At 36.9% G+C, this 26,288-nt stretch overlaps 1 protein-coding gene across 1 annotated transcript in view; it reads right to left on the bottom strand.

The window, feature by feature from the left end:
* Nucleotides 1-2,147: 2,147 nt before the first annotated feature.
* The window catches only part of CLVS2 (clavesin 2), a 71,985-nt gene continuing 47,844 nt past the window's right edge, over nucleotides 2,148-26,288 (bottom strand). Inside the window, exons 4-6 of the mRNA XM_032158153.2 lie at nucleotides 17,315-17,425; nucleotides 10,458-10,678; nucleotides 2,148-2,914 (exon numbers count right to left, since the gene is read on the bottom strand). Coding sequence (XP_032014044.1) covers nucleotides 2,827-2,914; nucleotides 10,458-10,678; nucleotides 17,315-17,425 — 420 coding nt within the window. The 3' untranslated portion in view covers nucleotides 2,148-2,826. The remainder of the gene's footprint in view (nucleotides 2,915-10,457; nucleotides 10,679-17,314; nucleotides 17,426-26,288) is intronic.

Below are 26,288 nucleotides of genomic sequence, written 5' to 3'. Positions count from 1 at the left end.
GGAATCACCTGCCCCTGAAATAACTGGAAGAAAAAATATCAGAAATAGAAGATGGAACAGGCAGGGTGAAAGAAGTAAATGGACTACTGGACCACACTAAGTCAAATGTGGTTAATTCTTTGAAGCCCACAAATTTCAAGTGACAAGACAACTAAAATAGCTCTCGAAGTACAGAGGAAAATTCGTTAGGGCAAACAGTCTAGTGTGTTAGTGTGTGTGTGTACGAGAGAGAGAGAGTGGAGGTACACTATTGCAATTAAAATACAAGAGTATAGGAGTGCTTATAGGCATACAACTATAGTGTATAGGTTATACATAGACATAGGATGTGACACAGAATATCATGAAGGGAAAAATTCCTAAACAGTGCTAGCTAGCTGGTGCTGACGGGTAAATTTATAAAGTTGAATGAATATCTCTTGACTAAGGTTCACAAACATTACTAGAAAATGAGTTTATTCAGAGTGAACTAGATATGGTAATTTCAAAAGGCATCATCATTGTAATTTGTTCATTCATTTTAAAATATTTTACACAATCTAGCCAACTCTCAATTGCTCATCTAAAGATGAGCAGTAATGCAATGCAAACTTTCCAAATGTGGGTCTGGGAGACAGTGTGAATGATACTTATAATTAGATAGGCATACACATAAAATATGCCTTTCTAGTTATTTTTATATATGACACTAACTTTACGATAGGGGAAAGAAGCTGCCAATGCTGGTTGACATCTGAAACTGGCAGAATTCTGAAAACTGGCAATAAATGGTACACATCAAGAGAAACTCATGAGAATGAAAAGTTGACTGCCCTCTGCACTTACAATGTTTCTATTTTATTCCAATGGATTATACTGCCTAAGGTTTATATAGTCTATAAAGCCCATGGCTACAAAATATATGTCAGGTAGGCAAGAATGTAAGAATATCAATGGTGAGAATTATTATAAAGTTAACAACTGCTGAGACATGTTGTCCCCAGTGCATTCCAATCTCTGTAAAAGTCACAAGGAGAGCAGAGTGCCTGACAGTCATTATTCTTCTGCACTTGACTGGAGGTTGGCATTATTAAGGTATCTTTCATTTGTGTTAATTAATGTATTTTTACACATATGAGGCAGTCCATTGATACACTGTACATTGGTGTATTCAGCTTGCTTTTACAATTTTTGGCTGCAGAATTATAACAAATTTTGGGAGCTTTTGGCTAAAAAATGTGAAGGCTGACACATGCCTTTATTTTTGTTGGTTTCCAAGAGTTTCTGAGATATTTTTCTTCCAAAAGAATATTTTAATGGTAAACTCTCAATCTCAAAATTTGTTATGGGTGATAAAAATCATTTTTTCACATTGAAATTTAAAATTAAAAAATTAAAATTTGCTGTAATTGTATAAATTTTATGAAATAAAATGTTAAATATGCAAATTTCTAAATCCACATATGAATGATTACATGTTGTCTTAGATGCCTTCCAATAATTTCATTATATCTCCTGAATATAATGTGTTTTTACAGCCTTTTCTGAAAGAAATCGTGGATAAATAGGATCACGAAGATAATTAACTTAAATTTGAAAATAAAATTGGCTTTGTGTCACCTGATGCTACCTACACTATGTTGAGACCTATTGCTTCTTCGAAGGAAAAATATAGTTCAAATAAGATGGCACATATTTAAGATTGCATTATAAATTCACTTGGAATTCCTTTAAATAGGTATACTGAAAGTCAGTTTCACTATTTCTCATTTTCATTAACTTCAGTGGAAGTAGTTTTCCAGAGTTATCTCATGTAATTATCTATAAGATCATTGAATATCTATGATTTATTTTATAAGCCTGTCACATCAAGGATTTATTAGAGCTCAGTAAAAATATATATGTGTGAATAGATAGATAGATATATATATATATACTTTTTAACCAGTGCACAACAATTAGAAATTAGCCCCTCATCTGTAAGTGGAAATTTTTATGTTCAAAATTAGCTGTCAAAACACTATTCACATAGGAGTTCTCATTCTCTTAGTCAAAGAGTTTTGGAGGGGAAATGTACTTAGAGTACATTAGGAAGAAATATAATGGGGTCTTGAATAAAGGGCACATTGTGAAGACAGCAATTTAAAAAGAATCCACTCTTTTTTACATTTCTACATCTTAATTGAGGAAACACATCTTTTCACAAGATTCCAAGAATTAAACAACATAGAAGAGTTCAAGTGTTCAGTTTACCAGCTCATCTGCCATTCCTTGCCTCCAAAATGCAAGGCCAATGATAGTTACTAAGACACATTTCTCTGAAATGAAAATCACTAGACAGGAAATACACTAATCATAAAATTTCCTGGAATCATTTAGTTGTGTGTGCCCATTAAGAGAATGTTTGAATACTGACAGAGTTTCAGAGAAAAACAATGAAACAATCACTATGATAGCTGAAATATGGCTTCATAGGAAAGAGGGCTACATTTAATTAGCTTTGATTGTGTCTTTTCTGCTTTTTGTTATAGTTTGTATCACTGGCATAGACTTTTGAGCCAACCTTTTTCCAAACTGAGTTACTACCGAAATTTACAAACTTGACATGAAGATTATATCATATTTACAAAGAACTTGGCACTTACAGAATAAATTATTGACATTTTAAAAATCCAGCCCAGGGCCCCCATGGTTCAGGCCAAGGAAAGCCTGATGCCTTATTATATATTATGCTACATTAACATGAATAAGTCGGTTTCCAGCTGGTAATTCCTCCACAGTGTTGTCCCTGTTGCTGAAAACCAATACTTTCCATTTCTAATCCATGAAGGGGATGTAGAGAAGTTATTAGTCCAGAGAAAGCAATGGTTGCATGTTTTCTTCCTCATTTTTATCCATGCGTTTTAGTACTGTAGGATCCACTACTGATTGAGATCTGGAAAGGATAAAGCCAGCGTCAGTGAGTTATTACCAAGTAATTGTGCAGATGACATTCTCTCCTCTGTCTTTTTGTCATTACTTCCCCCAAGAATGTGAATTCCCTTCCTCTATATCAAGAAATTTATGAATTGTGGATGTTGCACATTTAGAGAAAAACCACTGCTGGTGATGTTTTGCACTGGAGTGAGGAAAAAATCTCCTCTGGCCTCTAAATAGAATAGTGAGCCGCCAATGATTCTAAATAGACAATATGAGGCTTAAGAGCTCTTCACAGTTAGGCAAGATTCTTTTCTTTGAGATATCACAAATTTCTAGTGTAGGATAGATGTTTTCCAATAAAACATGTCCAAATGGAAAAAAAATTACGGTGAAATGATTATTATGATAAACTAAATAGAAATAACAGGAGGCTTAATTCCAGTCTTTAAAAAAATATGAAAAAAATGCAACAAGAATGCACCTTTTTTTGACCGTCATTTTTTAACTTTAACGATTGTATCAACAAAAAGATCAAAATTTGTATGTTTCTGTTAAATGTCCTAGTAGAATATCCAAATAAAATCAACCTTCATCTTGAAAATTTCACGGAACAGTTATAGATTTTTAAAAAGTAAAACCCCCTCTTGTTTAGGCAGCAACATTTTATGATTAGGAAAGCACATAATTTGAAAACCCACTTATACATGCCTTGATAGCAGGTGGGGCTTCTCTCAATTTGTCATTAGGAAACAATATGAGAATGGGAAAGAGGAAAATCAATGAAACATGCTCTGTCATGGCAGGAAGCTGCCATCTTAATAGCTATAGCATTTAGTAAGCAGCTGCCCTTTTAGAATTCTCCTTGGTAATGAATTCTTCCCCTGCTGCTGCATTCCAGCCAATTGGCTTTTGCTGTGGCAATATGCCTCTTAGCAGACCTCATTAACTTCTGAAAAGACTATAAGCTAAAACACAACTGCACATGCAAATGAAAAAGAACAGCAACAGAACTAATTATCAAAGAAAAAAATAATTACAGGATTAACTGATAAACTGATAAAATTTAAATAAACTTAAATTATTTCCTAAAGAGGGAATGAAAATGAAGGTGAAAGCATTAAAAAATTGAGAGATTTTGTTTCCTAAGTGTCATTTACACTATTTTATCTCAATATTAAATAGGCATTAGATGCCTATCACGGAAAAAAGGACTTACTAAAGTTGTGTGTGTGAGCATAAGAGAGAATAGATGAGGATATAAGATAATAATAGGATAAGATAGAAAGAATAGAGAGAATAGAGATTTTGTGTCACTTTTAAATGCAATAATACATAATCATCTTTATTTAAAGTACATGAATAAAATACTTTTTAACAAAGGAGACAATTGCACAAAAGACTAAGTAATTAGACTTTTAACTTTGTTTTTAGGTAAGACCCAGCCAAGCAAATTGGCTCTCAGATGAATTCATGTTCAAAGAGAAAGAGGCTCATTTAATGTCCTGTGCTAAAGTATTAACTTGACAACTGATATGCACTAGACTGCAAGTTCCATAAGCAGGGACTTTATCAGTTTCTTTCCTTATTGTGAATACAACGTGCATCATAGGGCTTGGAAAAGAGTAAGGTCTTCACGTCTTGACTTCTAGCCAGTAAATAATTTCCATATTGAAAAACTTCAGTATTAAGCACTCAAAATGAAGAGTAATGAGGATAACAGAGAAAGCAATTCTATTTTCTTTATAGAAAATAAATTTTAAATTTTTCATAAAATTAAATATATTATATAAATATTGAGGTATATCCTAATAATGTTCCATAAGTACCTACCAAAGCTCTTCAGACTGCACAAGGCACAATAGTTAAGCATTTGCCATAATATTCTATTACACATTATACAGACATGCACACATATACACATTCTAAGTCTGTGTTTCATGACTGTTTTTGAAAACAATATTGGAGAATATGACATTTTTAACAAAATATTTTAAATTACAGTGTATTATTCAACATGGGATTAAGTTTCTAGTTTGCTTTTAGCATGCACTACAGATATGAGGATTGTTGGATGATGAATGCTGATTCCATATGTGAAACAATGCCTCAATCACAGAACAAAAGTGAGTCAGAAACAATTTGCGATTAATTCTTTTTCTTTTTGGTATTTAGTTGTCCCAAGTGTATAGTTATTTTAGTCCAATTTTTTTTTACTCTCTTTTATGACAGAACAGGATTATTTGTGCAGGATCAGAAGTATTAATGAATTGATTTATTCCAGCCACAGCAGAGGGAGCTATCGTTAACTCATACATCTCAGAAGTTTCTGGGGTTTTTTTTTCTTTGTTTTGGTTTTGTTTTGTTTGAGGCGAAGACTCACTGTGTCACCCAGGCTGGAGTGCAGTGGTGCCATCTCTGCTCACTGCAACCTCCGCCTCCGGGGTTCAACTGATGCTCCCACCTTCCCCAAGTAGCCAGGATTACAAGCATGCACCACCATGCCTGGCTAATTTTTGTATGTTTAGTAGAAATGAGGTTTCACCATGTTGACCAGGCTGGTCTCAAACTCCTGACCTCAAGTGATCCACCCACTTTGGCCTCCCAAAGTGCTGGGATTACAGGCATGGGCCACTGTGCCCAGCCTATCTCAGGGGTTTCTATGCAGCTTCTATTGTTTTCACAATGAATAACTTTTCTTTCTTTCTTGAAAACTAGTAATTTAGATTTAGATATCCAATACTCATTTCTCATGCATCTACAATACATAGTGTTTAAGAAACTAGATTTTGGACAGAAGTAGATTATAACTCCAGTTGCTAATAACAGCAGTTTACTAGCTGTGTGATCATGGGAAGACTAAACTTCCTAAGATTTTGTTCTCTATTTTTTAAGATGGGAAAAATAATACCCACATCACACATTTATAATGAGGATCAGATGCAACGATGCATCCATAAACCCCGGCACAAATTCTGGCATATGGTTAAGGAAATGGCTCATGGAATACTATTGCCTATGTACAGATATTAGCATTGCTACTTTGTAGTTATGCAACATGTGGAAGTCACTTACCTTTCCTGTTTCTCAGTCTCTCTATCAATAAAATGGGGATACTACTACTTTATTAGTTGCTTCAAGAAGCAAATGAATCAACATACACAGAGCATTGGAACAGGGTTTGGCACAGAGCAATAATAAATGCTTAACCTTATTCAATAATAATATATTCACTATTCAATAATCAGAAGTACGTATCATGAAAATAAGTACTGTTACTCACTACTGTTATGTGCCAGGCACTATCATAGGCATTGGCGACATAAGGTAAAAGACACTTTCCAGTTCTAAAATACTTAGTCTAGTGAACTTTGTATCTTTACACATGACTATGCTGTTCCTCCATAAATTTATACCAAAAGACAAAGTCATCTTTTTGCATGTCTAGCTACATTTACCCAAAAGAAGAATTATCCACAACTCTTTAGTGATGGAATTATTTTCTCCCTCTTAATCTAAAGATATCATAAAACTACAAAAAGAAAAGGGCCAAGGAGAATCAGTGTGGAACATAGGAGCAATCTTCTCTTGTCGTTGATGGCGAACTGCCATTCCCTGACAGAGAACACAAGAATCAAGTGCAACACCTTTCTTAATCTCATTCTTCAGGAGTTTTCCATAGAATCATAAATGTTTCATATGATACCAAACATACACCAAACAATGCCTAAAACTAATCAGCCCATGACACTGGCAGAAAACTCAGGATTGGGGACATTAATGGGCTATAAGCAAAGTGTGCAGGGGAGAAAACGGTCTAATTAATTGGAGAAAAGAATCAGGATACAAAAGGTGGATAGACTAGGCTATATCTAACAAGATGGGCCTTAATCAATTAAAATAATCTGATTGGAGGACAAACATAAACAATAGGAGGATATGGATTGGTAAGTAAAGAGACTTTCCAGTTTTAGGAACGCCCATACGGGTCAGTTTTGGCTGCTTGAACAATAGCAACAGTGACAACAACAGTAACCCAAAGAAGCCAGTGAGGTCTATCCTGCAGAGTGAGAACCTGCAACTTAAATGCAAGTGCCAATACCAGGTCAGATGTTCCCTATTCAGTTACGAATACTGCACTTAAAGGGGGCCACTGATGGGCAGCAGAGCACTCCTCCATGCATTCAACTGGTATTTCCTGAGCACCCTCTGTTTTTCCAGGACCTTCTCCAGGCACTGGGGATTCAGAGAATAGGGTAAACATAGGCAATATGGTCTCCTTGAAGCTTACTTTGGGGTGGGGAGCGGGTATAAAATTAAACAAAATCAGCAATTTCACAGGCTAAAAGTGTTATGAAGAGAATCAAATAAAGAAGGGTGATGGACAGGGAGTGACCAGAATGAGGAGGGAACAGGAGGTCTTAGGTGGGTGACAAAGATCAAAAGACTCTTTTGAGGAGCTGACCTTTGATTGGGACCACCCATTTGAAGATGAAGGAAAAGAACATTCCAGGTGGCAGTGACAAGAGCAAAAAGAGAAGACTAGTGTGTCTGAAAAGCAGGGGAAGAGGAAGAAGACGGGATACACCTGGAGGAGAGAGGGAGGCAGGGTCGGATCAGGTAGCATCTTGTAAGCCATGATAAGGAGGTGATTCTATTCATTGTATAAATAGCAGTCATTAAAAATATAAAGCCAAGGCCTGCATGGTGGCTCACACCTGTAATCCCAGTGCTTTGAGAGGCCAAGGCAGGTGGATCGCTTGAGGCCAGGAGTTTGAGACCAGTCTGGGCAACATAGTGAGACCCGGTCTCTACAAAATAAATAAATAAAAATTAACTAGGCATGGTGACAGGCACTTGTAGTCCCAGCTACTTGTGGAGCTGAGGTGGTAGCATTGCTTGAGCCCAGGGAGGTCGAGGCTGCAGTGAGCCATGATCACGCCACTGTGCTCCAGCCTGAGCAACACAAAGAGAACCTGCCTCAAAAAAATAAAAATAAAGCCAAGATGTGACAAGGTCTGATTTATATTTTAAAAAGATTTTTGGATTGCCATGTGGATAATAAATTGTGAGTAGGGGAGCAGGTAAGGCTGGAATCAACAAGAACAGTTAAATAATTTTTAGGGGGTGGGTGCAGCTGAGCAGAGTGCAGGTGATGTGTAGAAGATATAGAGAAAAATGTGCTCACATGATGGGCCACATGAGGAATCATGCCTCAGGCAGAATGGCTGAAGAAAAAGGGCCTCATTAGCTGACAAAGAAGAAGACTAGTGGACACCGATGACAGCTGCCTCCAAATCCTTATGTAGTTCAGTTCCTGAGAAAGGGCCTCTGTGCCACGAAGGGTAGGCAGGCTTTATGTCAGTGGCGTGAAGCAGTCCACATCTCATGCAATGGAGCCCTGCTCCACTATATATAGACTACCTAACGCTGAGGATGCAGTATCTGTTTAACAGGGTTGTTGTGAGGATTTAATAAATTAATGTAAAAAAAAGACAGCTAATTCATGATAAGTACCTAGTAAATGATAGATTATAACAACTGTTATCATTAGGATTACTTTATTAGAAGAAAACTATTTTAGGGGAAGTTGCTTTTAACCACTTTTGTTTTTAAAAACTTTTAAATAATTTGATGAAATATATGACTTCTCCCCAGAAAATAAATGCATGACATATACATATAGTACATTCATACCTACCCACACAAAATTTTGCATACAACTTTTAGCACTTAACAGAATCCTTTGAGAGCCCATCCATGAACCCCTTAGGAGAGCAGAGATCTCGAGAAGTTCTGTTCTAAAAGAATGGAGTTAAGAAGCCTAAAGTTGGTTTAAATATAAGCTTGCTAACTAGTGGAAAATTAGAGCAGGGAAAGTTTCTGGCCTTTCTGTTCTTTCCAAGGAGTCGTACAGCAGCCTGGAGAGAGGAAATCAACGCACACACATACTAACAACAATCACAACAGAGGCAGCAGCAAAAAAGAGGCCATCCTGGCCAGGCACAGTGGCTCACGCCTGTAATCCCAGCATTTTGGGAGGCCGAGGCAGGTGGATCACGAGGTCAGGAGTTCGAGACTAGCCTGGACAAGATGGTGAAACCCTGTCTCCACTAAAAGTACAAAAATTAGCTGGGTACAGTGTTGGGAGCCTTTAATCCCAGCTACTCGGGAGGCTGAGGCGGGAGAATCCCTTGAACTAGGGAGGTGGAGGTTGCAGTGAATCATGATCACGCCATTGCACTCTAGCCTGTGTGACAGAGCTAGACACATCTCAAAAAAAAAAAAAAAAAAAAAAGACTATCCTTAAAGAACAGGCACATTACTCCATGAGTCAGAGCTATGGGCTTTCATCAGAGAAGGATGCCAGACATTGGCATGACCCGTTCATTGTCCTTGTATCCTCCCTGAGCTAGGTGAGGGGAGGCTTGCAGGGGCTACGGTGCCCACATTTCTGTGAATGTGAAATGAACCGCAGAAGTAATATTTGTTACTGTTATCCAGATGGACCCTGAGCTGTTGTTGCCTGGGAAGTCTGAGAAGTACACATCTACTTGTTTGTGACAGAATGCAAACTCAGAGCCAGGTAAGCATTTGTGCATGTCTGACAACTCCCCAGACTATTGATTGAAAGAAGAAAGGCATAAAAGTGCTGTGAGAGTCAAAGCAGGTATTTGGACTCTGACTCAACAATGAACTCTATAAAGATTAAAACTGAAGTGAAATACAATGTTTTGTACCAGTAATGTTTAGACCTTTAGACAAAGACTTGGCAGAGATATTGAAAAAGGACCACAAACTTTGAACACGGTGTTTGAACTGGTGTGTGTGGTTGCTTTCTTCAAAAGAAATCTTACACAGAAATCCAATAAATTGCTTATAGGAGAGTTGCTCCCGCTGCAGTGGAAACGGGCACTCTCTCTACTCCACCTACTTGGCCTGAGGCACCCCCTCAAAACCCTTGGTTTCTCAGGATACAATTTGAAAACCACCAGATTTGGTGACTTCCAAGGGCCCTGTTAGACTGTCTTAGAACAACACTAAGTTGAGGTTACCTCAAATTACTTTATCTTTTCCTTAATTGACAAATAATTGCATATATTTATGGAATACAATATGATGGAAAAATACTGCATGATTTCACTTATATGTGGAATCTAAAAAAGTCGAACTCATAGAAATAGACAGTAGAATGGTGGTTACCAAGCACTGGGACGAGGCAGGACGGTTTCGGGGGTGGATGGGGAGATATTCGTCAGAAAGTACAAAGTTTCAATTAGACAAGAAGAATAAGTTTGGGAGATCTATCATACATCAGGGTTACTATAGTTTTCAAATATATGATAATAATGTATTGTATATTTGAAAACTGCTAAGAGAATAAATTTTAAATGTTCTCACTATAAGAAAATGACTATCTTTGTCTCAAAACTCTTAGACATACAATCATAGGGCATAACGAGTTTTAAAATCCCACCAGAAAAATAGAAAGTTTTGAGTTTGACTCAGGATGCCTCTCCCTGCCCTGGCCCAGCCCACTCCCCAGTCTACCTCCAGCATACCTCTTCATGGACTTTGGGGAGAGTTCCTTCTCTACTTCCTTCACAGGCATGCTGTAGGAGTCTACATTGTACTCGCTGTCATCGTCATATTCATGGTCTAGCAGTGTTCTTGCCCATGTCCCCATGTCATAAGGAGGCAGCATTCCTCCAAACTCGGAGGGCAGGATCTCAGGATGAATTAGTTGGTGTAGACTGTTCAGGTTGTTACCATGCAAAAATATCTATAAATGCAAGAAGACGGGAGGAAGGGAAAGACACAGAGGAAACTAAATACCATCTAAATCCTACAGGGGGGATGTGAGGATAGCAATAGCAAATATGAGTTTTCCATGTCTGTTAAAGTACTTTAGCCAGTCATCTACTCTGTAAAACAGGCAGAGCTGGTACTGTTATCCTAATATTTCATACCAAAATCCTGAGGCTCAGACACTTTGAGTAATTTCTGGAAGGTCAGAGAGTTATTGGCTAAAAGAGCTGCAACCACAAATTTGGTTTCCTGCTTCATAGGCAGGGACATGGGCAGAATAATGTGTACATGCTGATCTGTACATCATCCTGGTGTTAGTTGTGCAAACTTGATGATGTGTATAATGCATGCTGTGAAAACAGACCCTTCTCATAAAGGACTCATCAATTACAGAGCCTATGCAAGTTATTACTCCCAAAACCTGTCACTTGCAAGGCTTTCTCTTTATCATCAATAAAAATAAGAATACTGTAACCACTAAATTACTGTTTTATAATGCAAAGTGGGTGATTTAAATAACCAAAGTAGATTAGCATCATCATAATGAAAGGCTGAGTGAAGTTCATGTCCCAAAGGACATTATGTTCTGTAATGTTGCCAGTATCTTCTCTACTAAAGATTCCCATACTGACTGTCCAAATAGAAAAAGAAACAATGAATTAAAAATGTAAAGCTATATGCATACCTTAATTATTTTGTCTAGATAGTGCTTTAAAAAAAAAACTGGAGACATATTCAAGCCACATACTCAAGATTTGTTTTTCCATAAACTGCTACCTTTGCTCTTCTTTCATTTCAGTTTCAAAACTACAGATTGGCCTTCTCTGTTACAACACTGTTGTCTCATCTAAATTTATATAATATTTATTTCAAAATTATAGTTTATAAGCAACAAACATAATTTCATTCTTGAGTTCAAGAAGAATAAGCTAACACATTCATATTTGCTTTCTGTACCTTTAGAATCCACTGAAGTAAATACATTGGAAAACAAAGAAATATTACTCTACAATATCAAATAAAATTAGAAAATGGTAGTTGCCACTTAATAAGCATTTTCAACAAATTATAGAAGAGTAAAAGCAGATAACAGCAGGTCACTGGTCAAAATAGGCAGAGCAAACAGCTGCCTGGAGTACATGACATGAGGACCACAGGAGGTAGAAGATGCCATCTGCCCCAAAGTACACGTGGTTAACTGCAAACTTTATACCTTCCCTCTCCTGTATGAGGGCACAACAGCCAGTATTTATATCCAGGAAAACACACGTGTACCCCTGTGTTCTTCTTATAAGAAGAAATGAAAATAATTTTCCTGTGAAAGTTAAGTTATGGCATGTGCAACCCTTATTTTATTAGATATATAACTCTTATTTTATCAAATGGGATCATTCACATAAGAAATCTTCTTCAACTCATGCAAGAGTCATGGTAATAAATCCTTGGAGCAGTCAGTGTAATCCTAGCACACTACTTCCTCTCTCTTCTCTAACACTCTGTTGCCTCCTTCCGCAGCATCATTTTCCGCTTTGGCCTTGCTTCCACTTTCACTAAGAAAATAGGACAACCAGATGACATCAACCCACCCACCAGCATCTGTGTCTATGTATTTTGCCTTCACTGTTAGTACAATGAACAGATAAACCCTACAAAGGGCAACCTCTCCACCTGCGCACTAGAATTCATCCTCTCTCCCCTACTCGGTTGTATTTCTTAACAGTTCTCTCCTCTCTCTCACACATCCTCAGATTTCCTCTCTCTGCTGGATCTTTCCCATCAGAGAAAGAACATCCTGACTCCACTCCCCCCACACAGACACATAAAACCTCTCTCGGCCCTACTTCCATCTCCAGTTGCTTTCCTATTTCTCTCCTTCTCTTTATAGCAACATTCATCCAAGGACTTGTCTATATTCATAGTCCAAATACTCTCCTTATTTTTCCTAAATGGAATCCAGTCTGGCTTTGTCTCTTACCACTGAATGAAAACAACTTTTGTCAAGGTCCTTCTCATTGCTAAATTCAGTATCCAATTCCCAGTCCTTATATATCTTTAACCCTCAGTAGCAATGGATATAATAGATGACTCTGTTTATTGAAACATTTTCTTCATGCAGCTCTGATTTTCTCCTACCATCCTAAATACTTCTTGGCAGTCTCTTTTGCTGATTGCCCTAATATCTTGTTTGTTTGTTTGTTTGCTTGCTTGTTTTTAGATGGAGTCTTACTCTGTCAGCCAGGCTGGAGTGTAGTGCTGCAATCTCAGCTCACTGCAACCTCCGCCTCCTGGGTTCAAGTGATTCCCCTGCCTCAGCCTCTCGAGTAGCTGGGACTACAGGTATGCCATCATGCCCAGTTAATTTTTTTGTATTTTAGTAGAGATGGGGTTTCCCCACGTTAGCCAGGATGGTCTTGATCTCCTGACCTCATAATCCACTCGCCTTGGCCTCCCAAAGTGCTGGGATTACAGGCGTGAGCCACTGCGCCCAGCCTGATTTTCCTAATATTTTAACTGGAGAACTACTGGTCTCAGTCTTTGGATTTTTTCTCTTCTTTAACTATACTTTCTCATTGGTGATTTCATTAAGTTCATTTTATTCAGTCAGTGGCTTTAAAATAATATCCCTGCACTAGAAATGTATGTCTTGAATCCAGGCCCCTTTTTCAACCTCCATAACTGTATTTCCACTCTCCACTTAAAATATCCACTTAAATATTCAATGGCTGCTGCAAATTTAACATGTTCAAAATTGTACTCACAATCTTCCCCCACCTCAAATATGCTCCTCCCTATCTCCAACATCAGTTAATGGTGTCACTATTCTTCCACTTTCTCAGACAAAAACTTTCAACTCAGCCTTTTACTCACCTCATCATCTCAGTTGTCAGTAAATCTTTTTGGTGCTATCCTCAAAATGTATCCCGAATCCAACCATTCTGATTAGCTCTACCCCTACACCCATAACACAGCTACTATCCTTTCAGCTGTGCTCTTGCATGAGCCTCCTAACTGTCCTCTCTATATCCACTCTTCCACCTACGCTCTATTCTCAACAGGGCAGCCAGAATGACCATGTCAAAATATAAGTCAGGTCATATCTTTCTGCTCACAATTCCCCATTGACTTCTTTCTCTTAGCATGAAACTATAAGGTCCTATAAGAATTACTTCTTTGAACACATCTCCTTCTATGCACTTGCCTCAGAACATTTATAACGGATATTTCTTCTGTCTGGAGATTTCTACTCCCAAATGTCCTCATGGCTTGTTGACCTACATCCTGCACATCTCTTCTTAAAATTCCCCTTGTCAGGAAGGCCTTCCTTGGTAAACCTATTTAATACTGTAACCCTGCCCAACCTGGGAAGCCTATCCACTTTCTATGTATCATGTTTCTTGACAGCACCTCCCATCTTCTAATATATCATATAATTTCCTTACTTAAATCATGCATATATTGTCTTGGCAATTCAGTAAGTGTAATGCTCTTATTTCTCCAAAGCCAAGATTTGTTGAAAAAATATATATTATATGATGATGCGCTTTTAGAACTCTTACATGTGAATTGCATCTCCAGACCAGGCAGTAAAAATGCACTGCAATTGCCCAATTGTTAAGTTTCTACTTTGGGATTTTTCTTTGTTTTCACTAGTTCTGTGTAATAACATCATTTATTAACATTTTACTATTTTTCTCTCCTTATATTTTTTTCTCTTCCTCCATTTCATGCAAGAAGTCTGGTCCTTGTTGGTTCCTATGCCTCTGAATACCTTACAATTCTGAGAATTAGCCTGAATAATACTTCCATTTTTTATTTTACTTTTCTGTACTGTGCCATTAAAGAGATTATGCTAGGTGATCTGGAGTGGAAAAGAATAAATGAAAGACTTTTGAGAATCACCAAGGAGTAGAAGACAACATTGGCCATATTGACTAAGAGGAAGAAATTTGTGCCAATTAGTAGGAAAACCTGTTTCCCATCAACTTTTAAGTAGCAGGAGCACAACTATTGACTTGCTGAAGAATGCACTAAGGTAGTGGGTTTCCTTGGATTTTAGCTTCTGCAAAGATACCCCTTTTTCACAGATAACTTGGGAGCAGTAGGAGACCTTAGTTTAAGGAACTAATATTAGTTTGAACAGTGAGGACATCAGAAGTGGCCATGATGGATGGGAAGTTTGGCTCTGCGTGAAAGACTCCAGATACTGGTGAGTTTTTGAGGGAAAAGGACACTTGTACTAAGAGTGATATTCCCAGCAGCCCAGTAAGTTGGAGACTCAAAGCCAAATTTAATTTAATTTAAGACAATGAAGACACAGGTGATTCTTGTACACCTAAATTTGTAGAAAAAGATTCACAACTGCTTCTTCAGTTCTCTTTTACTAGTTTTTCAGCACATAGACTTATAGCATCTGAAGCATAAGGTGCGTGAGTAATATTGTGATACTGACTCACTTGGAATACCAGTGAAGAAATTTAATAGCTTTGCACTGTGTATTGATTATATAAGTAGAAATTTAAAGTATTTAAACATAGAATTATTTTCTCATATGAAAATTTCCAAGTCATATAATTTTAACTAAAATGGTAAAGTTTAGATACCTTCCTTCCATCTGGAATAATGCTAGCAGTGCATACTTCTAGGTTGTCAAAGCTGTCCAATTCAATTACAAAACCCCAAAACGCAGTGCACTCGTTTCCCAGAATTGATCCTCTTCAGTCTTTTTCAACAGAGCAGAATCATGTTAAAAATAATTTCAGAACAAGTAACCCCTGTATTCAGTGACCTTCAAGGGCTTCAAATTTCACTCTGACTGAAAGCCCAGATTCCAGCAATGGTATATGAGTCCCTATGCGATCTGGTACAACACAGTCCCTCCTATCCCATCCTCTACCACCTACTCCATCCCCTATCATCTTCCCCCATAGCTCATTCTGCTCCAGCTTTTCTACCTTCTTGCTGTTTGTCAAATACACTAGGCATGTTTCTACCTAAAGACATTTGTCTTTGCTATTCCTTCTGCTTGAAACTCTCTTCCCATAAATTCACGTGTCTGGCTCTACTGTCTGCTAGCTGTGATTCAGAGCAAATTGGTAAACCTTCCAAGCCTCATTTTTCCATCCATAAAATGAGAAAAATAACAATATATATTCCAAAGTGGTGTTGTAAGTAGTAAATGAGTTAACGTATGCAAAGCACTGAGAACAGCATGTGGCATTGAGTGAATACTGTATAAGCATTCACTAGTATAATTTGTACTAAAAGCCCCTGCAGGTTTTTTGGATCACTTGATCATCCTTTCATTAAAGCAAATCTTGAAAAACACTTGTGAGGCACTTCAATACACTTTCTGAATTCCAAAATGTGAATTAATTTAATACTTGGTGGTAGAAACAATTTTTACTATAAATTATAATTGTTTATAGAATTCTTCCTCCTAAACTACTAAAACATTGTCAACAAATTCATTTACAGTAAACCCTCTGTTCACTAATGCTTTATATGAACATGTAATTATTGCACTTTCAGGAGTGCAAATTCATTTACAGTAAACCCTTTGTTCATTAATGCTTGATATGGATATGTAATTATTGCACTTTCACACTCACGATAAAGCTTCTACCTGAAGTGCCTTCTAGGTCATTGAGAAACATGGAAAATTATCTTCCATATAGATTTAGAGGAAAGTGTATTTTGCTGTTCCCAGTTTTCATTTGAAAACTGGGAACAGCACCAGGAAGTAAAAATAGCTCTATCCATGGGGCTGAAATATTTGGGTTTGTATACTAGCTCTACAACTTTTCTTCTGTGTATGTGAGTAAGCAGGTTATTTATCCATTCCAGGACTTAGTTTCTTCAGCTCTAAAACAGGAAATAATGGTTACTAAATTTACTTTTCAGAGCTGTTGCAAGAATTAGTGAAATGTACATCGAGATGTATTTTAATAAAAATAATGTGTTCAGTATTTACCTTGTGCCCTACATTGTATTAAATGTTTTACATAAATTATCTCAATCTCAGAAAAATTATTTTGTTTTATGCACTTTGACTATCCTCATTGTTAGATGAAAGTGAATTTAAAGAGACTTCAAGTAACATGTAATTTAAAGAAATATTAAAATTTCCACACATTAGCATTCTTTTCAAAATGTGTGATTGATCATGATAATCATTGTAAAAAATTATATTAGATACCACAGATTTCACTACATTCATTGCGGTACATACTGTGAAAAAAAATCCACTTACCAGCATATAAAATTATAACTTTTGTTTAGACTTTACTTCAAATTAAATGCATTAATAACACTATAGTAACATAGCATAAGAGATTTTTTTTTGGCCTTTAAATTGAGTCTTTAACATACAATGAATGTGCTAAAATGTCCTCCTTTTTGTGAGCGAGTAGGAGAGCTAGCTTTTAAATGCTTCTTTCACAGATACACTGTTCACAACCACAAGATCTGGAAGAATCTTAAAATGTCTTCTATGTTGATTTATATACAATATAGAAGTACATTTTACTATAGCTAACATTATATACACATTATGCATCATAATTCATTGGATGGGGGAGGAGAAAGGATTAAAAAACAAAGTAACAAATACCCTTTTCCGAGTTTTCTCCTTCAGGAAAGGCCGGATCACGGTGTACAGGGCATGGATATACCATGGTTGATTAACAAAATGAATTCCTCCAAATCGCGCTGGGAAACTATCCTAGAGTAAATGGAGAAAAAAACAATCAAAATATGCTTTAATAGACTGAGAAGGTTTAGGAAAGGTTATATGGTATACAAATCTATTCTTTCACATACTTAGATGAAATTATCTGTAGAGTTAAGGAGAGAAAAGAAGAACCTTATCACCTTAAACATTGTACTTTTCATACAGTAACTGAAGCAATGTATAAAATCAAATCCTTCCTAAGAATAGGTTATTGATAAGAATTTCAGCATTTTTAGGAGGGTCGTATTTTAAGCCTGTAAACTGCTAATAGTACAGGCCAAGAAACAAAAACAAAAGTAATTAGAGACTTGTCAAATAATGAATCTACATTGTATAAAGGTTTCATTTAAATTATTTATATTTATATTAAAATCTATTTTTTAAATAAAATATTTTATTAAATCCCTATGTAGTCATCTGTAGTGTGAGCAACATCAGACACAAAACTCACTTTATTCTCTTTATCTTATTTTATCAATTTTGTTACAAACATTATCTTTTCCTTATTTTAACTACAAAAAAGTAACATGCTTAAGCAAAACAAAAATGCAGAGTTGTACTGTAAGAAACTTAAGGATGCGTTTTGCTAGGTTAAATGAAAATCGAAGCTCTCTGATCTCACTCCACAGGAGGAAAATGTAAAGCCAACCTCCTCCTCTTCCTACCCATGATTAAACAGGTACAGCCTTCGCCCATTCCAAAATATGAAGGGGACCCTTAAGCCAAATGAATGGCAACATTTGACACTGCACTTGAGTATATTAACGATTCTACATAAATGGATCCGATTCTTGCTACTCTTTCAAAATTACACATTGAACTGACTACAAAGGTCTTCTTTAAAAAGAAAAAAAAACTAGCCTACTAGAAGTGCCTCTGAAGTGGCATCATAATACTTGGTATTCTTCTGAATTCTATTTAGAGCATGAGCAGGAAGAAAGGAAAAGTAAAGGAACTACAATAATTGTATTTTTTTCAATTTAAATGTTCTCTTGAATAAGAGTCTCTGGTCAAAAACTTGCAGGGCATAACCCCATAAAAATATTTGGTTTTTATTTTGGACACTTAGGAGCAGTAGTGAATTAATCTAGTATTTGCATATTGATTTGCAGAGCTGCCAAATTTCATTTTGCAAAGCAACTTCTATCTCCAAGAATAATACCCTATAAAGCAATAGTAGTTCAATAAATAATAAAATAGCTTAAGATAAAACGTTTACTTTTTATGCCAGTGTCTTCCTTCTTTTGTAAATATGTGGTTTTCATTCACTGAGAGGTTATTATAATAATAAAATGAATCAGAAATACAGGCCTAGTATATTTTAAAGTTATGAAATATGTATAAATAAAAAGAAGATAGTATATACCTAAATAATGAAGAGAATACTAAGACAAATACTCATGTACCTTATTATTATTATTAATAATTATTATTTCACCTGGATATGGGAGTGACAGAGAGGTTTCCTTACAGGTTTCCTAGCCAGCAGGTATTTTCCTAGTTTAGCGTTTCCCTAAGAATGTAGCACCTATAGGAATGAGGTCTCGCATCCAGTCCCCCACTTGCCCTCAATGTGTGCAAGCCTAGTCTTTCCTCCTGAGCACCCTACAATTCAGGCAACCACTATTCTCCAGAGTTCTAGGTTCCTGTAGTTAATAATTTCCTCCCAGCCTTCACCTACTCTCCTGTGTTTCTCCTGTAGATTTCTGTGTGTGCTTGGCTTAGAAGGATTTGTCTCACGTTCCTGAGAGTTCAGCAATGCACCTGGAAATATTTTTGTTGTGATGAAACCAACATCTTGGTACTTTATGGCAAAAAGATCTTTAAAAATTGTTAACCTGCTGCACTACCTGAAGCAATCTCTAGAATAAAACTAAAGGAATACCAGCTATTAAACCAAAAGTCCTGGCTCAAGTGATTATTATTATTTTTATTTTTATTTTTTTTGAGACTGAGTTTCACTCCTATTACCCAGGCTAGAGTGCAATGGTGCAATCTCGGCTTACTGCAATTTCCTCCTCCTGAGTTCAAGTGATTCTCCTTCCTCAGTCTCCTGAGTAGCTGGGATTACAGGCATGCACCACCACACCCGGCTAATTTTGTATTTTTAGTGGAGACAGAGTTTCACCATGTTGGTCAGACTGGTCTCAAACTCCTGACCTCAGGTGACCCGCCCACCTTGGCCTCCCAAAGTGCTGGGATTACAGGTGTGAGCTACTGCACCTGGCCAGCTCAAATGATTCTTAAACTTTGAGAATCACAAGAAGGTCATGCTGCTTCTTCTCTCCTGAAAAAACATGAATATGCAAACATATACACATAACTTGCACACAATGTCATGGGCTTTCTTGGACACATCTTTAGATATACTTGATCAATACCCAATCACAGTTGAGGCAGAGTGAAAGAGCAGGGAAATCTCTGACTTTGCAATCAAGTAGATTTAGCTTAAAATTCTGGCTTAGTGTCACCTGTCAGGCATCAAAGTCCAAAACAAGAACGTAGTCCTTGATTTCTTTCTTTCCCTCACTGTGATCTTCCTCGCCTCCAATCATGCCCAACTGCATGTCATTTTCCTGCCTCCCCTTCACTTCTGTGGTCAACATGCTGTTTTACAGCTTGTTAACTGTTCTCTCCCACACACCTACTGTGGCCTTCCCTCCCTTTGAGTATAATCTGGTTTTACTAATCCCTTAAGACTTAGCTCCAAAAACATCATTTCCAGGAAGTTTTTTTGATCTCTTCTCTCACTTCTCACTCATAAAAGCCCACTCTCTGCCATCACTAGCAAAAGCCTGGGTCCATCACTGCACTTGCCATATGACCCTGAAACTGTCTCTTTGTCTGCCTCCACTATTAAACCATGAGCTCCTTAAATGCAGAGGTTACATGTTCTGTACGGTCTATTGGTCCCTGGCCTGTAATCCATTTCCACTCACATCATCCCCTACCCTATAAGGTGGAAATGTAAGGTTAAACATAGCATTCTAAATGGGAGAGTTCTGCCAATGAGATGTACCTGAGCAAGATTTAAGGGACCAAAGGGAGGCAGTAGTCACCTTTTTGTTGCAGTGGCAGCTGCTAAGCACCTTGTTAGCTGAGAGACTGTTTGCGGCAATGTCTGAATCCCACCTTCCTCTTTCTAGGTGTCACTTAGAGGTGAGAGGCCTCCGGGACAGCAATAGCCAAGGTGGGCACTAGTTTCTTGACTCTGAATCACTTCCACAGGGATGTGGCCTCAAAACCAAGGATTCAGCTGCAGTCCTCCTTTAACTTCCACTGCCCTATGTCTTCCAATGAGGCCTTAAACACTAACTCCCTGTATTAAATCCGTTTGTTCTTGAACTATCCAAAGAGATTTCTGTTTTGTTGTACTGAACTCTGAGCCAGACTGTGCCTCATTCATCTTTATATTCCCAGAATTTCAAAAATGTGATGTGTGTGTGTGTGTGTGTGTGTGTCCCAGAAGAGGTAGATAAATGTTCACTGAATAGGCCTAGATACAAACTATTTAAGTAAACTATTTATCTTCTCTGATTCACAATTTCCTTAGCTGTAAAATGGGAACAACACTTAATAGGATTACTGATCACTCACAATATCTGTTAATTATTCAGCACACCCTCTAGATACAGGGTTACCGTATTAACCACCAGCCCCATCTTACAAACGTGGAAATGACCATGGAGGAGTGAAAGGAAAATAAAATGTCAGGACATCAAACTCAGTAAGCCAAAGGGAAAAGTTAAGCTTGGAAACTGAGTCACACAAAAAACTACCTTTGTTCCTAAATAGATAGCTGCAAGATAGAAGGCCACATAGCTTCCCAAGTGGTCTCCCTCATCCTGACAATCTAAATTAACAGCTTATCTTCACAGGTCCAGGACAAAGACAAGACTAGAAATCATCTCTCTACCAGCCGAGACAAATGCAGATTTACCAAGTAGTAGGAGATGAATGCATAATTGACTGTTCTTCTAGACCCTCCCTTCACACCTAATATGTAGATTCAGTGGGCAGCTAATCAAAGCTTCACAAGAATGTGACCCCTTATCTCACTACTTATCCTCCCTTGTTTTTTTTTGTTTTCTTTCCCCTTTCCCTCCTGCCCACTCATCTCTCCTTAAGTACTAAAGTCCTCAAAATGCTCTCTGGAAAAAAACACAGGCCATAGATCCTACTGTGGCTTGGGTCTCCTTTTCCCAGGCACGTCCTCAACCTTGGTGAAATAAGCCTCTAAATTGATTGAGATCTATCTAAAGCACTTTTGGTTTTACAGAGGTAGTTTCACACTGTGGTTTAAGTGGCAGTTGTTTGACCTACAAAGTACAAAGTAATAATAAAACTCACAATATACAATATGCCAATCATTGACTCTGCTGGCTACACAGTTCTTCACTGGAGACAATGAAATAGAATGGCCTGGCAATCAGGAAGAGTGCAGCCAAGATGGGTTGAAAAAAGGTAATAAAATTTCTAACTTCCAAATGGTTTTGCCAATTCACCTGCTTCCACTCCCTTTTTTTTCTTTGAGCAAAGCACTTTGTGCCTAATGCAAAGATTGACTTGCCTCAATGCTTCAATTAATGGAAAGTTGGATGTCATTTATGGGGTAAATTAATTGATATGTATCATTATATGTGTGTGTGTATGTGTATCAGTGAATTATTCATATATTTCTAGCAAAAACATGTTTGCTTCACATATCTAACTATTCGAAACGAAAAAGTAAAGAATCTGAACCATAGCATATTATTCTAACTTTTAAATAAATTTTGATGAAACACAAAAATGATGTGTTAGGATAAATACTATTACAAGTAATATTGTCTGATTTATGAAGAAAATAAATCAGTATAATTTCTGGTACAGTCAGTCAGGATACAGTTTATGGCTCCAAATGAGAGCAAAATGAACTTTTCTATGAGAATTAAATCCACAACTTTGGTCACAAGTAACACTGTCTAGGGTCCTAAACCAATCAGTTGTGTTAATATGTGTTTTCAGTGTGAACATAAGCAGAAATTGTATGTGCAATTTACTTATTTAAAATTAAATCTATCAGCCTTTAAAATATTTTTTTAATCACTTTCTTGTACTTTTTTGAAACATTTAGCTTCAACTACTATAGGCCCCATAGCAAAGGGCCTATAGTGATAAGGTGTATCACCCAGCACCTAGAAATTACATGTTTAATTCCATAACTCTACCCATAAAATTATACTAGGACCTAAAATATTGCATTATTCCTACTTGACACTAAGAATACACTATGTGTATACATATAAAAGATACTTACTCTAGACATTTTCAATACAAAAAAGTATAATTTAAAAAAATCGCTCATAATTTTACCAACCAGAGGAAGACACAATAAGAATCTTGATGTATGCTCTCAAGTTTTTTTCCAAGTTTTATATAGATGATATGAAACTTGATGTACCTCTCTGGAATTATGATAATAGTTATTGGTAATGGCTGAGAGGTGTACAACATATATAATATCACTCTTTCTGAAAGTGATTTGGTTTAGAGATAGAAGTGATTTTGTGGCAGTTGGTATTGCTAATTCCCTCAGGAACATCACTATTAGCTTCCTTCAGATGTGTTTGAATTTAAGTTTGGTCTGCCTTGACATGCTAACCACACCGTGATTCCCTAAATATTACTTTTGGGGGTATCTTTTCTAGATAGTATAAGAGCATTTGTGTACCTTGTATCCATTTTTTAGAATGTTGTATTAGCTATTTGTATACCAGTCTTATTCATCTTCTGGAAGGTTCTGATTCCTGAAGAAAGTCATGCTGTTCCCAGTTCCAAATCGCTGCTCATTATCACTAGTGGATAGACAGATCCAGGCAAGCCATTCACTTGCTTTCCTGATGAAAGCAAAGGTTTTTACCAAAACATTCCAACCAGTGTCTTCTGCCAAATTGAGAAGAGACGGTCAGGAAACTATTTAATTACCAGCTAATTGGAATGTTTTTTCTGTGCCTCACTTATAACTGGTAATGAGCCATATTTGAATGAATGGATTGAAAACAAAATATTTCATCCTTTATACAGAGATAAGAGTTTAAATTGGGATTGTATACAGGACAGAGAAAGCTCCACCTCTGTCCACTTAACTTTCATTCCTCATTAAAATCTCATGCTGTCCTGGCAGACACACAATAAAGGAACTTGATTAGATGCAAGGAATTGTGTAGAAGCCAAATTTCACCCGAAAAAAAGTAATTAATCTGATATATAGGAAAGTAATAATAAATAATATTTTTTCTTACCAAGTTATTTAACACTTAGGAGTTTGCCGTCAGAGAAAAGAGAAAAAAAGATAATTGAATGGCTTAAAAAATGAATAGTCAATTCCTGTTACAGGAGATGTCAGTCTCTAGAGATATACAACACTGTATTTTAAAATAAATGGTTAGAAAGGGTTTTTACTTGATAAGCATTCTCTAAACGAAATGCACATGAATCACATATTTACATTTTCATGATTCTTTAAAAATAGTGTCTCAATTTTAATAAGTGTCTTAAGAAATAATATGGATTTACCATGATGAATCACTTAAAATAGTGGTTAAAATGATACAATCATTTCCCATTAATATGTGGCTTTGTAGGTAACTTTTTTTAGAATATTCAATTTTTGAAATACGAATATATTTTGAAATAATTGTGCCCTCTCAAATGCTAAAATCTTAATTCAAAATATGCACTAGAATGTAGATAACTTTTTAGCATTAATTTTTAAATTGAAAATTGATGTTCTAGGTTCACATCTAGATACTTTATAGTATCTCTTTAAGACCCTCAGCCAAATGCCAGCTATTGTTTAAATTTTCCATCATGAACCTACGTCTGATTGGTGTACCTGAAAATGACGGGAGAATGGAACCAAGTTGGAAAACACTCTGCAAGATATTATCCAGGAGAACTTCCCCAATCTAGCAAGGCAGGCCAACATTCAGATTCAGGAAATACAGAGAACGCCACAAAGATACTCCTCGAGAAGAGCAACTCCAAGACACATAATTGTCAGATTCACCAAAGTTGAAATGAAGGAAAAAATGTTAAGGGCAGCCAGAGAGAAAGGTCGGGTTACCCACAAAGGGAAGCCCATCAGGCTAACAGCTGATCTCTCGGCAGAAACTCTACAAGCCAGAAGAGAGTGGGGGCCGATATTCAACATTCTTAAAGAAAAGAATTTTCAACCCAGAATTTCCTATCCAGCCAAACTAAGCTTCATAAGTGAAGGAGAAATAAAATACTTTACAGACAAGCAAACGCTGAGTGATTTTGTCACCACCAGGCCTGCCCTAAAAGAGCTCCTGAAGGAAGCACTAAACATGGAAAGGAACAACCGGTACCAGCCACTGCAAAAACATGCCAAATTGTAAAGACCATCGAGGCTAGGAAGAAACTATAGCAACTAACGAGCAAAATAACCAACTAACATCATAATGACAGGATCAGATTCACACATAACAATATTAACGTTAAATGTAAATGGGCTAAATGCTCCAATCAAAAGACACAGACTGGCAAACTGGATAAGGAGTCAGGACCCATCAGTGTGCTGTATTCAGGAAACCCATCTCACGTGCAGAGACACACATAGACTCAAAATAAAGGGATGGAGGAAGATCTATCAAGCAACTGGAAAACAAAAAAAGGCAGGGGTTGCAATCCTAGTCTCTGATAAAATAGACTTTAAACCAACAAAGATCAAAAGAGACAAAGAAGGCCATTACATAATGGTAAAGGGATCAATTCAACAAGAAGAGCTAACTATCCTAAATATATATGCACCCAACACAGGAGCACCCAGATTCATAAAGCAAGTCCTGAGTGACCTACAAAGGGACTTAAACTCCCACACAATAATAATGGGAGATTTTAACACCCCACTGTCAGCATTAGACAGATCAACGAGACAGAAAGTTAACAAGGATATCCAGGAATTGAACTCAGCTCTACATAAAGTGGACCTAATAGACATCTACAGAACTCTCCACCCCAAATCAACAGAATATACATTTTTTCAGCACCACACCACACCTATTCCAAAATTGACCACATAGTTGGAAGTAAAGCTCTCCTCAGCAAATGTAAAAGAACAGAAATTATAACAAACTGTCTCTCAGACCACAGTACAATCAAACTAGAACTCAGGATTAAGAAACTCACTCAAAACCGCTCAACTACATGGAAACTGAACAACCTGCTCCTGAATGACTATTGGGTACATAATGAAATGAAGGCAGAAATAAAGATGTTCTTTGAAACCAACGAGAACAAAGACACAACATACCAGAATCTCTGGGACACATTCAAAGCAGTGTGTAGAGGGAAATTTATAGCACTAAATGCCCACAAGAGAAAGCAGGAAAGATCCAAAATTGACACCCTAACATCACAATTAAAAGAACTAGAAAAGCAAGAGCAAACACATTCAAAAGCTAGCAGAAGGCTAGAAAATAACTAAAATCAGAGCAGAACTGAAGGAAATAGAGACACAAAAAACCCTTCAAAAAATTAATGAATCCAGGAGCTGGTTTTTTGAGAAGATCAACAAAATTGATAGACCGCTAGCAAGACTAATAAAGAAGAAAAGAGAGAAGAATCAAATAGATGCAATAAAAAATGAAAAAGGGGATATCACCACCGATCCCACAGAAATACAATCTACCATCAGAGAATACTACAAACACCTCTATGCAAATAAACTAGAAAATCTAGAAGAAATGGATAAATTCCTCGACAAATACACCCTCCCAAGACTAAATCAGGAAGAAGTCGAATCTCTGAATAGACCAATAACAGGTTCTGAAATTGTGGCAATAATCAA

The sequence above is a fragment of the Hylobates moloch genome, unplaced genomic scaffold (assembly GCF_009828535.3).
Source record: "Hylobates moloch isolate HMO894 unplaced genomic scaffold, HMol_V3 SCAFFOLD_2, whole genome shotgun sequence".
Taxonomy (NCBI): Eukaryota; Metazoa; Chordata; class Mammalia; order Primates; family Hylobatidae; genus Hylobates; species Hylobates moloch.
This window is presented reverse-complemented; position numbering and strand designations above follow the sequence as displayed.